We start from the raw sequence: 13033 nt of genomic DNA, 5'->3' as shown, positions 1-13033 counted from the left end.
AACTCCATCCCCCACAGTGCTGACAGGCCTACTCCTTCTCTCCTCGGGAGAAGTATCAGAACCTCTCTTCGGGATGTGGGCTGGAACCTTTGGACCTCCAGAACCTCACGGAGAGCTGAACTCTCCTCCTCCCGACTGTGGGAACCTCTGTAGAGTGTCCTGGGCCCCATAGGTTGCTACTAGATGCAACCCCATTATCACCAGAGCTAGACTAACTAACGATGTTTCTACACGCTGTCAAATGTCCCTTGGGAGGGCAGGAGTGGGTGAGCGAGCGTCCTCAGGCTGACAACTGCTTTGAGTCATTTCTTAGCTGAAGCCAGATCTCAGAATCCCATTTTTTGAAGACATCCCTGAACTTGAATGGCTTTCCCTGCACTGCTGGATGTTGGTAGGAAACAGAGTGCACTCACCATCGCCCAGCTTATAGTAGATCTCACAGCACTAATGCGGGACGCTCTGAAATGTCATAGGACAAGGCACAAGATATCCAGGCCTGCCTTTGAGATGCTGACAGTGGGGGAAGGGCAAACATGTGAGCAAAGAATTAGAACACACACACACACACACACACACACACACACGGTTTAGAATAGTGTTATTCTAAACACCATGGAGGGGTGGTTCAGTGGTTAAGAGCACCGACTACTCTTCCAGAGGACCTGGGTTCAATTCCCAGCACCCACATGGTAGCTCACAACTGTCAATAATGCCAGTTCCAGAGGATCCAACACCCTCATACATGGAAGCAAAACTCCAGTGCACATGAAAGAAGAAGAAAGAAAAAATTAAAGACAACAGTGTTAAATCAAAGCCTCACGCAGGCCCTGAGGCAATGGTTCAGGAGGTAAAGTACTTTCAAGCACGAGGAGCGTCTACTTCCCAGCACCCGAGCATAAGGCTGAGCATGGCAAGGCTTGTAATTGCAGTGTTGGGCGGCTGGCGACAAGAGGGTCCCTGTGGCTCAATGGCCAGCTGGTATAGCTCAATCTTTGTGGCCATGCTGTGGCACTGTACCTTGGCATGAAGAGCTTGGGAGTGACATGGGAGCGAGGAGGTGAGGCTGGGAGGTGGCCGGGGTCTTGGTCACGAGAACACGGATGCTTAGCAGCTGGGCTGGCTCCTGGGATGGCAAGTCTACACAAGCGAGGGGCTGACTGGAGGCTGGCGTGAAGTGGAGGCTGGTGCAGTGTGAGGGGCAGGCAAGGAAGAGCCAGACAAGCAGGGGGGGCAGAGAAGGCAATGTAGGAAAGATGGATGATGGAAAAGTCTGGAAGACCCCAAGGATGTGCGCTTTAGCCCCTCCTCTCTTTAATCCCCACTAAACCTTGGGCCAAGCACTTCTCATGGTGCCTCCAAGATTCGCAGGGGAAAAGCACTTGCCCAGGAAACAGATAACGAGTAGGCACAAGCGCAGCCCTTCCCTGTGCCCTTGATGCAGACCATTGCTCTCCTCCCAGTCAGTCTCCTCATTCCAGGAAAGCCTGAGGCTACTTTGTCCAAAGAGGATGTGCAGGTACAGTCAGCACCATGCCTGGGAATCATGGCTGGCCCAGGCTTTCCCAGCTTTTGGAAGGGGTAGGAGGGAAGAAGACGAAGACAGAGCTGGCCCAGAACCTCGTATTCCAAATGTACTCAGTTCCATTTCCCCTGAGTCCCTGGGGTAGGGTGTCTGGCTGAATGCCAAGCCTCATGGTACTTGGTCCCTGTCCTTGGGGAGGGCTCCACAGGTTAGCCTGCAAATGGCTAGGGACAGGAACCATGACTTTCCAGCTCTGGTCTTGATTTTCTAAGCAGACTCAGGTCCAAACGGGGACCAGGCTGGACCTCAACCTTACCATGCAGTGACTCACCTGGGGATAACAGGCAGGGAGGAGACACACCCTGTATGGGCGCCTGCACAGCTCAAATGAAAGGGCCCAAAGTGCCATGGCCTCCTACCTCCCACCCATATCTCCCCGAGGCTCAGCAGCAAACGGCGGCTGGCAGCCTCTAGTCACAGGCAGGCTGTCTTGATGGGATAAAGTCAGTGGCCTCTGTCTCCCTTCAGCCTCTCAGCTTCTCAGCCTTCTTACAGGCATGTCTTCTGCTGTTAAATGGCTACCACACACCTTGAGGAAGAGAACAGACACTGCGCAGAGGGCCTCACCAGAGGGAGGAATTGGTGCTCAAAGGACTCTGCGTGGAATCTTTCCACAGACACAAGTTTCCTACGCCTCGGTCCAGCTTTGCACACGCTGCTCCTTTCGTGGCATGATATAGCCCACTGCCACCCTTCAAAGACGTGACCTCCCATAGCCGTGGGAAACAGCCTGAGCTAACCCTTCCTCTGGGCCCCCAGGCGCCTACCCTCAGTGACTTAACACTCCAAGCAGGTGATGCAGGAAGGGGGAAAGTCAGTGCTGCAGACCCTCTCAGAAGGCAGAGGCACCCCCTCTCCCCTGATAGAGCACCCCAAGCTGGTGCTCTGACTGACAATGCTGTCCTGGAATGTGAAGAGAGTAGGTGAGAGTTGGGGAGGCTGTTCTCCGGCCCCTGTGACAAAGCCGATCCTGTCAAAGTAGGATGTGGAGGGAACAATTGGATAAATGGCTTTCCCTCCTGAGCTCCAGTTCTCCTTCCCTGCGAAACAGGTGTGAGGGGGTCCTGGCTCAGGCCTTCCACAGCCCCTCCCCTGAACATCTCTGGGAAATGAGTTTCCAGGCCCAACTTTCATCTGTGCAGTCTCCACCTCTCTGGGAAATTGCACCCCCTCCACCCCTACCCGGTCCATAGACTATCCCTTTAAGGTTGGGCGGGGCCTGTTGGAAACTGGCCTGGCACCTGAAACCTACAAGGAAGCATTGAAGCAGGCCACAAGAGTCCTTGAGGTAGTGAGTGAGGATCCAAGGACCAAGAGACAGCGGGAAGGTAGCTTCCCAGTAGGCTTCCCAGCTGCTGGCCCGGGTTATAGGGAGAAAAGGACCTAACTTTTGCGCAGGCTGGCCTCGACCTTACTGGGGACCAGAACAGGGACCGTCGAGGAGCTGGTGAAGTGCAAAGGGCGCAGCTGAGGACAGCTACCAGAGCTTCCTCAGATGCCGGCTGTCTGCAGAGCTCAGCCTCCACGCCTTCTAATGCGCGGGGCTCTCCCCTGGACCGGTCCTGTTGTGCCTGGCCTAGCCTGATGGCTGCAAGCGAGGTGGGTGCTAACATCCTGTCTTCCTCCCTCCCTATCGAGCACCTCAACTCCTGCTAAGGGTGTGGCCCATCTTTTAACCTGCGCCCTAATGCCAGGAGCCAGTCTCTCCACAGTTCGTGGGCGTAGGCAGGCTCCTCTTGCTCGGATGGTTACTTTTTTTACAGAAACAAGTGCCTATGGTGATCTTGTGATGTCATGGGGGGGCAGGAGCAGGGAGCAGCCGCAGGCTTTTCTCCATCGCTGTGCACAGCTCCCTCCTGATGGCAACAGCGCTTTCTTCTCCCTGATTTGAGCTGACCCCCTTATAGTAGACAGCTGGAGCAAGAGACCCGGCACTTTCCCGGTTCACTTCCCTCCTGATGTGGTGGAGTGCTCATTACAGAGGGGCAAGGGACACACTTAGGCGACTTGGTGGTGTCTGAGTAGGGCCACCCCTCTCACCAGCTCTGTGAACTTAGGAGGTGTGGGGTACACTTGGCTGAACTCAACTCCGAGACCTCTTAACCCTGAGAGCCAGGATGTGAACTCAAAAACGTGGGTGTCAGGAGCCTGGTCAATCAAGGCCCCGGAGTTAACAGATTGGCCACAGGGAGGGTGCTATGGACAAAGCCTCCTGATGGGAGAGGCCTCCCCTGGCTGTAGGGAGGTGGGCACAACCACTGCAAGGGGGGACGTTGGTTTCCTTTTTGAACAGGGTGAAGTGGGGACCCAGGTAGGGACAAGGGGAGGCTGGCAGAGCACTGGAGGTGGAGCCAGCTTGGCAGGCCCTGACTGAGCGCCAGGATGGGGTGGAATTTCTCTGGGGCTGGAGAGCTTCCTGCCTGACCCCCACCCTACCCCACCCCAGTAGGTACTCCAGCCGTATTTGGAATGGGTCTGTCACCTTTCACGGCCTTGCCTTGATTGGAGACAGGATGAACTTTCCCAAATGCTAATTCCCAACAAAGAGCTGCATTTCACGGCATCTCTACATGTAGCTCGTGACTCAGTGGTCCAGGGAACTCGGTCTTAGTTAGAGGATAAGCCAAGGAGTGGACAGGCTAATGGTGTGTTCCTAAAAGGCCCTGAGGTCTTCAGAAGGTTCCCAAGAAAGGGCCAAGCTGAGTTCTGCAGGGAGGTAATGGCATGTCAGCGGGAGCAGTAGGGGCAGTAGCTTAGAGGCGAGCTTTGGGGACCAGTACACGCCTCTTCTGGTCTGTAGGATCAGAGGCCAGGCTTGCTTCCTGAAGTTTCCCCGAGCAACAATTTTGCTAAGTCCTCCCTCTTCCCGTAATTCATACGAGTTCAAAAGAGCAAAACATGGCATATATATTATTGTATTCCCCTTCTGACAAACATTCATGCTGAGCTCAACTTAAAATAAATCTTTAAAAAAAATGCGTGGGTAGGCCAGGTGGAGGTGGCACAGGCCTTTAATCCCAGCACTGGGAAGACAGAGGAAGGAGGATTTCTGTGAGTTCTAGGCCAGCCTGGCCTACAGAGTGAGTTCCAGGACAGCCAGGGCTACACAGAGAAACCTTGTCTCAAAGAAAAAAGGAAATGTGTGGGTATTCTGCCTGCATGTAGGCATGTACATATGTATATGCCGTCCTTACAGAGGCCAGAAGAGGACATCAGATCCCCTGAAATTGGAGTTGGAGGCAGGAGTGAGTTGCCATGTGGGTGCTGGGAACCGAACCCACACTGTTTGGAAGAGCAGCCTGTGCTCTTAACCCTTGAGCCATCCCTCTAGCGCTGAACTCAACTTTTTTTAATGAATTTATATTCTTTCATCTAGTGGTCATGACGCAGTTCATGCACTGTTGGGTTAGGGTCGGGACTGGAGGCTCTTTCAGTGCCACAGGTGTGCTGAACACGGCTGTGTAGCTGTCCTGAAAAAGCCCTGCTCTACGGCGTCACATTCGACCTCACAATTCCAGGGCCGCCATTCACTCTTGTCCTGATTCCCATGCCCCTTCATCTTCAGCTAAATAAGAGACAAGAGCTGGATCTCAAGAGATGGGGGCTAGGGGAGGAGAGACGTAAGACGGCCATAAGACAGAAGACAAGCCCTGGCCTCTCTCAGCTGCTCATAAACTGGCCACCATAGGCACCATTTACCCATCAGGCCAAGGCCTCTGGGGCCTCCACAAAGGCCCAGAATGAATGCGGCATATATATTATTGTCTTATTAAGCTCCTACTGTAATCCCAGGTATGGTGCTAGGAACCCAAAGGAGCCTTTCTGAGACCATCGGAGTAGCCCTGAGTGGGCTTCCTCTTCATTTCACAGGTAAGAGTTCTCTGAGCTCTTGGTACATTTGGCCAGCCCAGTCCTTCAGATTCTCTCTCCTTCTGTGTGCAGACATGCCTCAGCGGACGAGGGGCCTCCGCCGCGCGTTACTGCGTGACAGTCAGTGGCACAGTGGTCCTGGTGGTGGGGACAGTCTGCTTTGCATGGTGGAGCGAAGAGGATGCAGCTGTCCGGCCTGGCTCCCTGGGCCCCACGGTGGAGCAGCCGATGCCCAAGGGGCCCGAGACTTGGCTCAGGTCTGTCAGCTTTTTGTGCTGTGGCTTGGGCGGCATGCTTCTGCTCTTTGGCCTGCTTTGGTCCATCCAGGAAAGTACAAAGAGGTCGAGCCAGGGGGACCTGTACCAACTCTCCAGAGACCTGTACCACCTCGCCGTAGAGTCCTCTGAGAAGGAGGGCTGCAGGTCAGTGGGGGCAGGGTGGGGACCTTGGGTGAGCCACCATAGTCACGCTACCCACTATCTGCTCAGCAAATTCTCACGAGGTTCCTCCGCTGGACAAGGCCTTGCCCTGTATCCCGAGGCTATGGAAGCCCCATGGCAGAGGCAAATGAAAAATCAGAGTAGTGAGAGCTATGTGAATGGGCAGACAGAGTCCTGTGGAGATGTAGAGAAATCTGGGAAGCCTTACAGGAGGAGGCAGCATTCAAGCTCAGTCAGCAGAGAAGCAGAGGAGTCAAGATCCCAACATAGGAAGGGTCCCTGAGGCACAAGAGGGCATTGGGCAGGGCCAGGTACTGAGTGCCTTTGCATGCCCCTGGGGAGGTAGCCAGGACATCTCCATTTGTGGAGGAGGAAACCAGGCACAGAGACCTTAGGTAACTTGCCTAAAGATATCCAGAACAGGGACCCAACCTCCAACCGCACTGCGGGGAACCTGTTGCTCCCCATAACTCCCTGCCTCAGGAGACATCCGAGACGATAAGGGAGCTGACGTGAGAGCACAGCTCAGTCCAGTGCCCAGCACACAGTAGGCGTGTTGGAAGTGGCAACTTTCCCTGACCTACAAAGGTGGTTGTAGGTGAGCATGGGGTGAAGGTTGGGTGAAGGCAGAAGCCAATGGTTGCATCAAAACAGTTCTCAATCTGGTTTTTTTTTTTTTCATTGCCAATATTCCCTAGCCTTTTGACCATTTTTTTTTTCCCTCACTTCCTTCCCCTTTGTAGACAGAGTCTTTGTAAGCCAATCTGGCCTGAAACGTGTCATCCTCCTGTCCCAAGGGCTGGGATTCCAGCCATACATCCATCATCACCTCACCCAGCCTTTCAGCACGTCTTCTTGGAGTCTGATCCCCAGAGACATGCCGTGGTCTGGGCACCCTGTGCGTGTACATTTGTGTTTTACATGTGGGGACCAGTTTTGCCCTGTAAGGAAGCTAGGTCATGTGTGTTCTTACTGGGTACATGGTTATTCAACAAAGCATCCGGCGGGTCTGGAGCCTGCGTGCCTTTTCCGCCCTGGGTCTGCTTGTACCTTTATGCCGCCGGAATCCACTGTTGCTCTTTGCACAAGAGGAAAGCCTCTTCTGTTACATGCAGCCCACTGTGGTGTGAGTCTGCAGTCTGCAAAGACTGTGGCCCTCCCCGACACTGCTCCATAATTACTGGCATTGTCTCAGGAGGGGCTAACCTCCGCTCCTGTGATTGGGCACCTACCTGCACCTCTCTTCCCTTTGTCTGGAGTGTCTTGCTATCAGCCCATGGCTCCTTGAGGCCAGCTATAACATTTAACAGAGAGAGTACGTAGGCCAATAGCCAGACCTTGAGTGGGACGTGGTGGGGTACATCTGTAAACCAGCACTTGGAAGGCTGGAACAATTGAGTTCCAGGCTAGCCTAGACTACGGAGCCGGACCTTGGTTTTAAGGACCATCAGAGGAAAGGGCACGTTATCCAATCGAACTTTGCTCTTCTCAGATGAGAAACTTGTCTCAGAGAGAGTGACCTACCTGCTCATGAGATGAATTGGACTGACAGCCAGGCCAGCCTGCTGTCCTGCCCTGCCCAGCCTGGCCTGAGCGCCGAGGTGTTACTGTTGTCTGTACACAGAGCGGTGTTTCCTCAACAGGGCCCAGGCCTCCCTCAGCTGTGGGTTAGGTAGGCTCCTCCATCCTCAGCCCATTAGGCAGGATACCTCCCCTTGCCAGGAAGCAGGAAGGGGACCCTTCCAGGTCAGAGACCCAAGTTTCAGCTTCAGAAACTGGTGTGACTGGGTATGAAGGGAGCCGCCTGCTTGACTGATCTTTCCACAGGTGTGTGTGTGTGTGTGTGTGTGTGTGTGTGTGTGTGTGTGTGTGTGTGCGCACCTCAGGGCCTAGGGTTGCCTGGTTGCAGCTGGAACCGGCTTCTCATCTATTGGCTTAAGCATTCCTCTTTCCCTGTCAGGCCTCAGTTCTCCCCTTTTAGCCACCGACTCTCTATTGCATCTCTCTAACTCTGACTACGCACCTACCATGTGGCGGGTCCAATTCCGAATACTGATAATACATCAGGGACAAGATAGACAAAAGCCCACTCTAGGAGCTCGCCTGGCAATTGTCAGCCCTGACAATTGGAGGCGGCAGGAGCAGAGGGCCCTGTTGTCCTTCAGGGAGCACAGCAGACAGTGCCAGGCCTCCTCCGAAGGCCAGCTTTCTGTCACTGCCCTCCCTATTAGAAGCTGAGTGTCCCAAGTCACACCTGATGCCTCATCTGTCAGTTGAGGCAAGAGGAAGGGCAGGCCTTCCATATCAGTTGCTCACTGCTCTGACAAGATACCACCCCTCCCCCAAAAAAGTCCCAAGGAAGGGCTTATTTGGGCTCACAGTCGGAGGGTCTATTGGGGGGGGGCATGGTGGCAGGAATGTGAGGTCATATGTCCATATTCAGGAAGTAGAGAGAGATGGATGACACTGTGCCTCTCACTCAGTTCATGCCATCCAGTCCAGGACCTCAGCCCGGGGGATGATGGCCTCACACCGGGTTCTCCTCGCCTTCATTAACTTAGTTTAGAAACTTTTCCACAGATGTGCCCAGAGGTTTGTCTCCTAGTTATTCTAGACCTTGCCAGGTTGACATAGAAAGCCCACCGTCATGTCCCGCTTTTGCTCAGCGCCGCTGGGCTCCTGTGAGATGGCTATGGTGAATGTGCAAGCCACGACGCCTGCGCCCTTAGCTTCCCCTGCGGTTCCTCATCACAGTCTTGGTCTTTAACAGGCTTGGCTGCTCACAGGGCTGGTGTAGGCATTAGGCTTGTTTTACAAAAGTGGGCTGTGAGGGAGTAGTTGACACGCTGTGGGGAGGTGTGCAGTGTGGGGTAGCATGAGCTCCACCATTAGAGGAGAGGGCTGTCTACTTAGCCCTTAACTCATTCTTCTGTGAGATGGGTGGGGCTTACTCCTACCCTACTGGGTTTGCTCTCTCAACAGAAAGCCAATAGGGTCAGCATGGAACCTGTCTCTTGCCCCTACAAGGCTATTTTGGTCTCTGTGCATGAACTCCCCCCCCCCCACACACACACACACACACACACACACACACACACACACACACATACACACACACACACACACACAGAGCTCTGTGTCCAAAATGTACTCGGAACCTCCTACACATTAGGAAGGGCCTTGCAAAGGTCCAAGTTCCCTGCATTCTTGTATTCTGGACTATGACCTCGGACGGTGCAGTTTGATGAGCCAGCAGGCAGGCTACTGAGGTGACAGGAGCTGGCTTGAGGGCTATTGCATAGCTGCCCTCTGAGCAAGCTTCCTGCTGTGGGCTGAGCTCCTGTGGGTACCTGAGCCCTGGCATGCTGGATGCCACCTGCTGGGATGGCCCCAAGCAGACCCAGAACCAGCTCAGATAATCTGGGGAGGGCAGGGCATGGCTGGGAGGTAGACATGAAGGGAGAGGAGGGTCTTGGGAGCCCTGACACCCACATTCCCCTCGTGGCTGTTAACGTTTTTTCTGCTTTTCTTCTTCTGCATCTGTGGCATGGCAGGCATTATCCCCATTTAACAGATGAGGAAGAAGAGGCCCAGAGAATGTGAGAATAGAAACCAGGCTGCAAAACAATAAAATCCAGTGGCCTGTCCCCCCAGAAACTTCGATTCTCAGTACCTGGCTCCTCTTTTTCTTTCTTCTTTTCTGATTTGTTGAGACAAGGTCTTACTAGGTAGCCCTAGCTGGCGTTGAACTTGCTATGTAGCCTAAGCTGGCTTCAAACACAAATCCTGCTGCCTCTGGCTCTAGAATACTGAGATGATACGCGTGTATCACCAGGCTTGGCAGGATTGTTGCCCTTCCTTGCAAAGCCTGCTGGGAGCTCAGAGGAAGGTGAGCACTGGTTAGTTCTCAGCTGCAGGTCTCTGGGTAGGTCTGCAGCCCTCTCCTCCCACCCATGCTTAGTTCAAAATCCAGGGCCTACAGAGCTGCTCTGTGACAGGGAGGCTGAGCCTGCCTCCTGGTGGTTTGCTGTGGGAGTGGCAGCGAACCCAGGGACCTGGGATGGGGACAGGGCCCCTATGGGCTCAGATGCAGGACATCTGTCCTTTAATGTAGCCTGCAAAGCCTGATCAGGAGGGTCTACTGAGGATTCGGTCTTTGCCTCACACCCCTTTAGGTGTTCTGTTGCTTAGGTGTGAAGGGTGGGGGGCAGGAGAGTCAGGGCTGAGCACCAGTGTAGAGTGAAGGATTGACTTGGTAAGTAGAGAGCCCTCTCTCCCTGGAGGTGGGCAAGGAGAAGCAATTACCCTGTGACCTCGACACGTAAAGTCTCAAGCATCCCGATGTGCAGGTAAATTGAGGCCACCCTCACATTCTGCCCTGAACATCACAACTGTAGCTTTACAAACAATTTTCCAGGCAGCTAGGAGTCTTTCTGTCCATGAGCCATCACTCAGTCTCTCAACAAACATCCCCCAGAGCACCTGTTTTTAGTGTTTAGACACTCAAGTCAATCTCTGCCATAAGAGACAACCAAGGAGTGTCAGGCATGGAAGCTCAGTGGGGAAAAAGAAGTGGGGACAGGCCAAAAAAAAGGTCCCAGGGATGTGTCAAAGTGGGGAGTGGTGGCAGCAAAGAGTGTGGGAAGCGAGCAAAGGCAGTATGAGGAGGATGGAGAGCTGACGTTGGCGGCCTGCTCCTGCGAGCAAGCAAGTGTCCTAAGAAGCCATGGCCTCGTGGCCTCCTCTGTCTCTCTAGCATGCAGGAGAGTTTTGAGCTGCTCCTGCTAACAGCCTCTTTCCTGTTCCCGTAGGCCTCCCAAAGAGTTTGCTGCCATTCCCACTTACGAGGAGGCTATGTACTGTCCACTGGCTGAGGGTCCCCTGCAAACCCCCGTGCAGCCGGAAGAAGACCTTCAGTGCCACGGCCCAGAGGATGCCCTGCTGGGGTCGCCATCCCTCTCACCCCCACCCACCTACGAGAGCATCGTCCTCGCTCAGGGGGCTGTTTCTGGTCTAGCCCAGGCTGAGCTCAGGCTGCAGGGGAGTTACAGGGCTCCAGCGGGCTGTGAAACTGGTCCCTAACCCGCGAGCCTCCTCCAGTGCTGGGCTCACAGCAGGCAATTCAACAAGAACTCTGCCGCTGGATGCTGGTTTTGTATCGAGAGCGCCGTGTAAGAGACCGCCTCCACGTTAGCTGGCTTTAAATAAACCCTGCTTTATTACGTCTCATCATTCTACACATGGCTGGTTCCTGTGGTTCTTCTCCATGTGAGGTACTGGGGAGGCCATCACCAGGGTCCTAACCGGAACCGGACCTCCAAGCCGGTGTGCTGGGATCAGCAGCTGAGAGCTGGGAGCTTATGTGTGGCGAACACAGGGCCAGAGACAGAAGCAGGTGTGGTCCAAGCTTACACACCTGGTTTGTGGCCAAGAGAACATGGACCCTAATCTCAGCCCCCCTGAGCCACCCATGGCAATCCTTTCTTTTCTTTGACTCACTTTCCTCACTTGTAAGATGGACTGGGCACTTTTTTTTTTTTTAGCAGCGCCAGCCCCTGCCTCAGAGTGGAAGGACCCATGGGGTAATAGCAGTGGGCGCTATGTAGCCTACTGAAAAAAAAGGGGCCCAGCCCTGAGCTAGAGGCCCGCAAGCTTCACAAGCCTCAGAGTTGTTGGAAGTACGTCTCCTCCCCCAGGTGCCTGCTCAGCGTCCCATGATGGGGCCACGCTGCTGTCCCCGGCTCTCCAGATGTGGCACTGAGAGCCACTTCCTCTCCAGCTGCATTCTGCCCATGGGGTCTCTGTCCACTCCACTAGGCCTTATGCAGATATGTAGTCTTGCGTCACTGCTCCCCAGCCCCCGAAAGGGACAGCCAGGGAAGGCATTCTCCAGTGTGTAGGCCAAGGGCCTAGAAGAAACAGGTGGCCTGGGTCAGGTTAAACCAAAGTCTCATTAGGCTATCAGGTCAGTCTCATTCTCACTCGGTGACTCTCCCTGAGGCCTCACAGCAGCAGGGGCTCAAAGGCTGGCCAACTGGTGCCAGGCCAGGTCTCTGCCCCTGTCACCTCCTCACCCGTGAAGCCCTGTATTTTTACAGGAGGGACGTCCCCATGTGGGGAAACAGCCTATGCAAAGTGAGAACTCAGAGCACAGTCGGGGCGCAGGTTCCCCATCTCTGCTGGCCACTGTGGGCGGCTGTCTTGTCCCTCTGCCTGTTTCCTGCCATTGCCTCAAGCCACTGAAAGCCTCTTGATGCCAAGTCCAGGTAGGGCCTGGCCCTCAGATCCCTATGAATGGCAAAAGCTCCTGCATAGTCTGAGCTGAGGAAGGCCTGCTTTTGGTGGCCCTAAACTTCAGGCTCCTATCACTTTTTCCCTGCCCCTTGCTCTTCATTCCCAACCAGACCCTGGGCCCCCGCACTTCCGAGCATGTCTTTCCTTTAGAGGTTCTGATTCCTTCCCCTCTACCCTGCAGTCACATTCCCTCTTCCCAGAGATTACCCTAGGCCACAGAGGAGTCTGGAGAGGCCTTGTCTCTCCATTCTGGTGGTGACGTAGGCTGGGCCTATAGCAGACGTTCTGTAGTTCCTAAGGGGTTTCCCACGTGAGGTGTTTACCACAGGACACAGTGTCAGCGAATGGCTGGTGTGAGCAGGTTCTATCTTGGCAGCAGCTGAAAGGCAGGTGGGGAGGGCTAGCTGGCCACAAAGGACTTTTCTGCGTCTCTCCATATCTTTTCATCTGCCTCAGGAAGGGACAGTGACTTGTTCAAGGTCACCAGCCTGAGCATGAGCCAAGGCTATGGTAATCTCGCCAAGGTGGGGCGCTGTCTCCTTCTGAGCTGTAGTGGTGTGGCTGAGGGATCTGTGGAGGAGCCAGACACTCAAGGGAACCCTGCCATGGGACCACTGCCCTCCCTGAGCTACATTGCAGACAATGTACCCATACTTGGACTCATCTTCACTGGCCACCCAGCACTAAGAAGTCAGGGACTTCAATGACTCAGGCCTCTCCATACCTTTTCCAGGATCCCTGCAAGTGTATGTTACTTGGTGGCCCCTGTGTCACACCTTCTGGAGAAGATGCAGCTCATCTCTCCGTCCCTGATGCCGCATTTGTCAGCAAGCCTCGGCCCTTAGAG

At 54.4% G+C, this 13033-nt stretch overlaps 1 protein-coding gene across 1 annotated transcript; it reads left to right on the top strand.

The window, feature by feature from the left end:
* The first annotated feature begins 2825 nt into the window (after positions 1-2825).
* On the top strand, positions 2826-11129 carry Tmem61 (transmembrane protein 61). Its single transcript, XM_055628694.1, has 3 exons — positions 2826-3181; positions 5525-5874; positions 10704-11129. The coding sequence occupies exons 1-3, from the start codon at positions 3167-3169 to the stop codon at positions 10972-10974; spliced, it is 636 nt and encodes a 211-aa protein (XP_055484669.1). The 5' UTR covers positions 2826-3166; the 3' UTR covers positions 10975-11129.
* Positions 11130-13033: the final 1904 nt, after the last annotated feature.

Source organism: Psammomys obesus, unplaced genomic scaffold (genome assembly GCF_907164565.1).
Source record: "Psammomys obesus unplaced genomic scaffold, mPsaObe1.curated_primary_1811, whole genome shotgun sequence".
In the NCBI taxonomy this organism is placed as follows: domain Eukaryota; kingdom Metazoa; phylum Chordata; class Mammalia; order Rodentia; family Muridae; genus Psammomys; species Psammomys obesus.
This window is presented reverse-complemented; position numbering and strand designations above follow the sequence as displayed.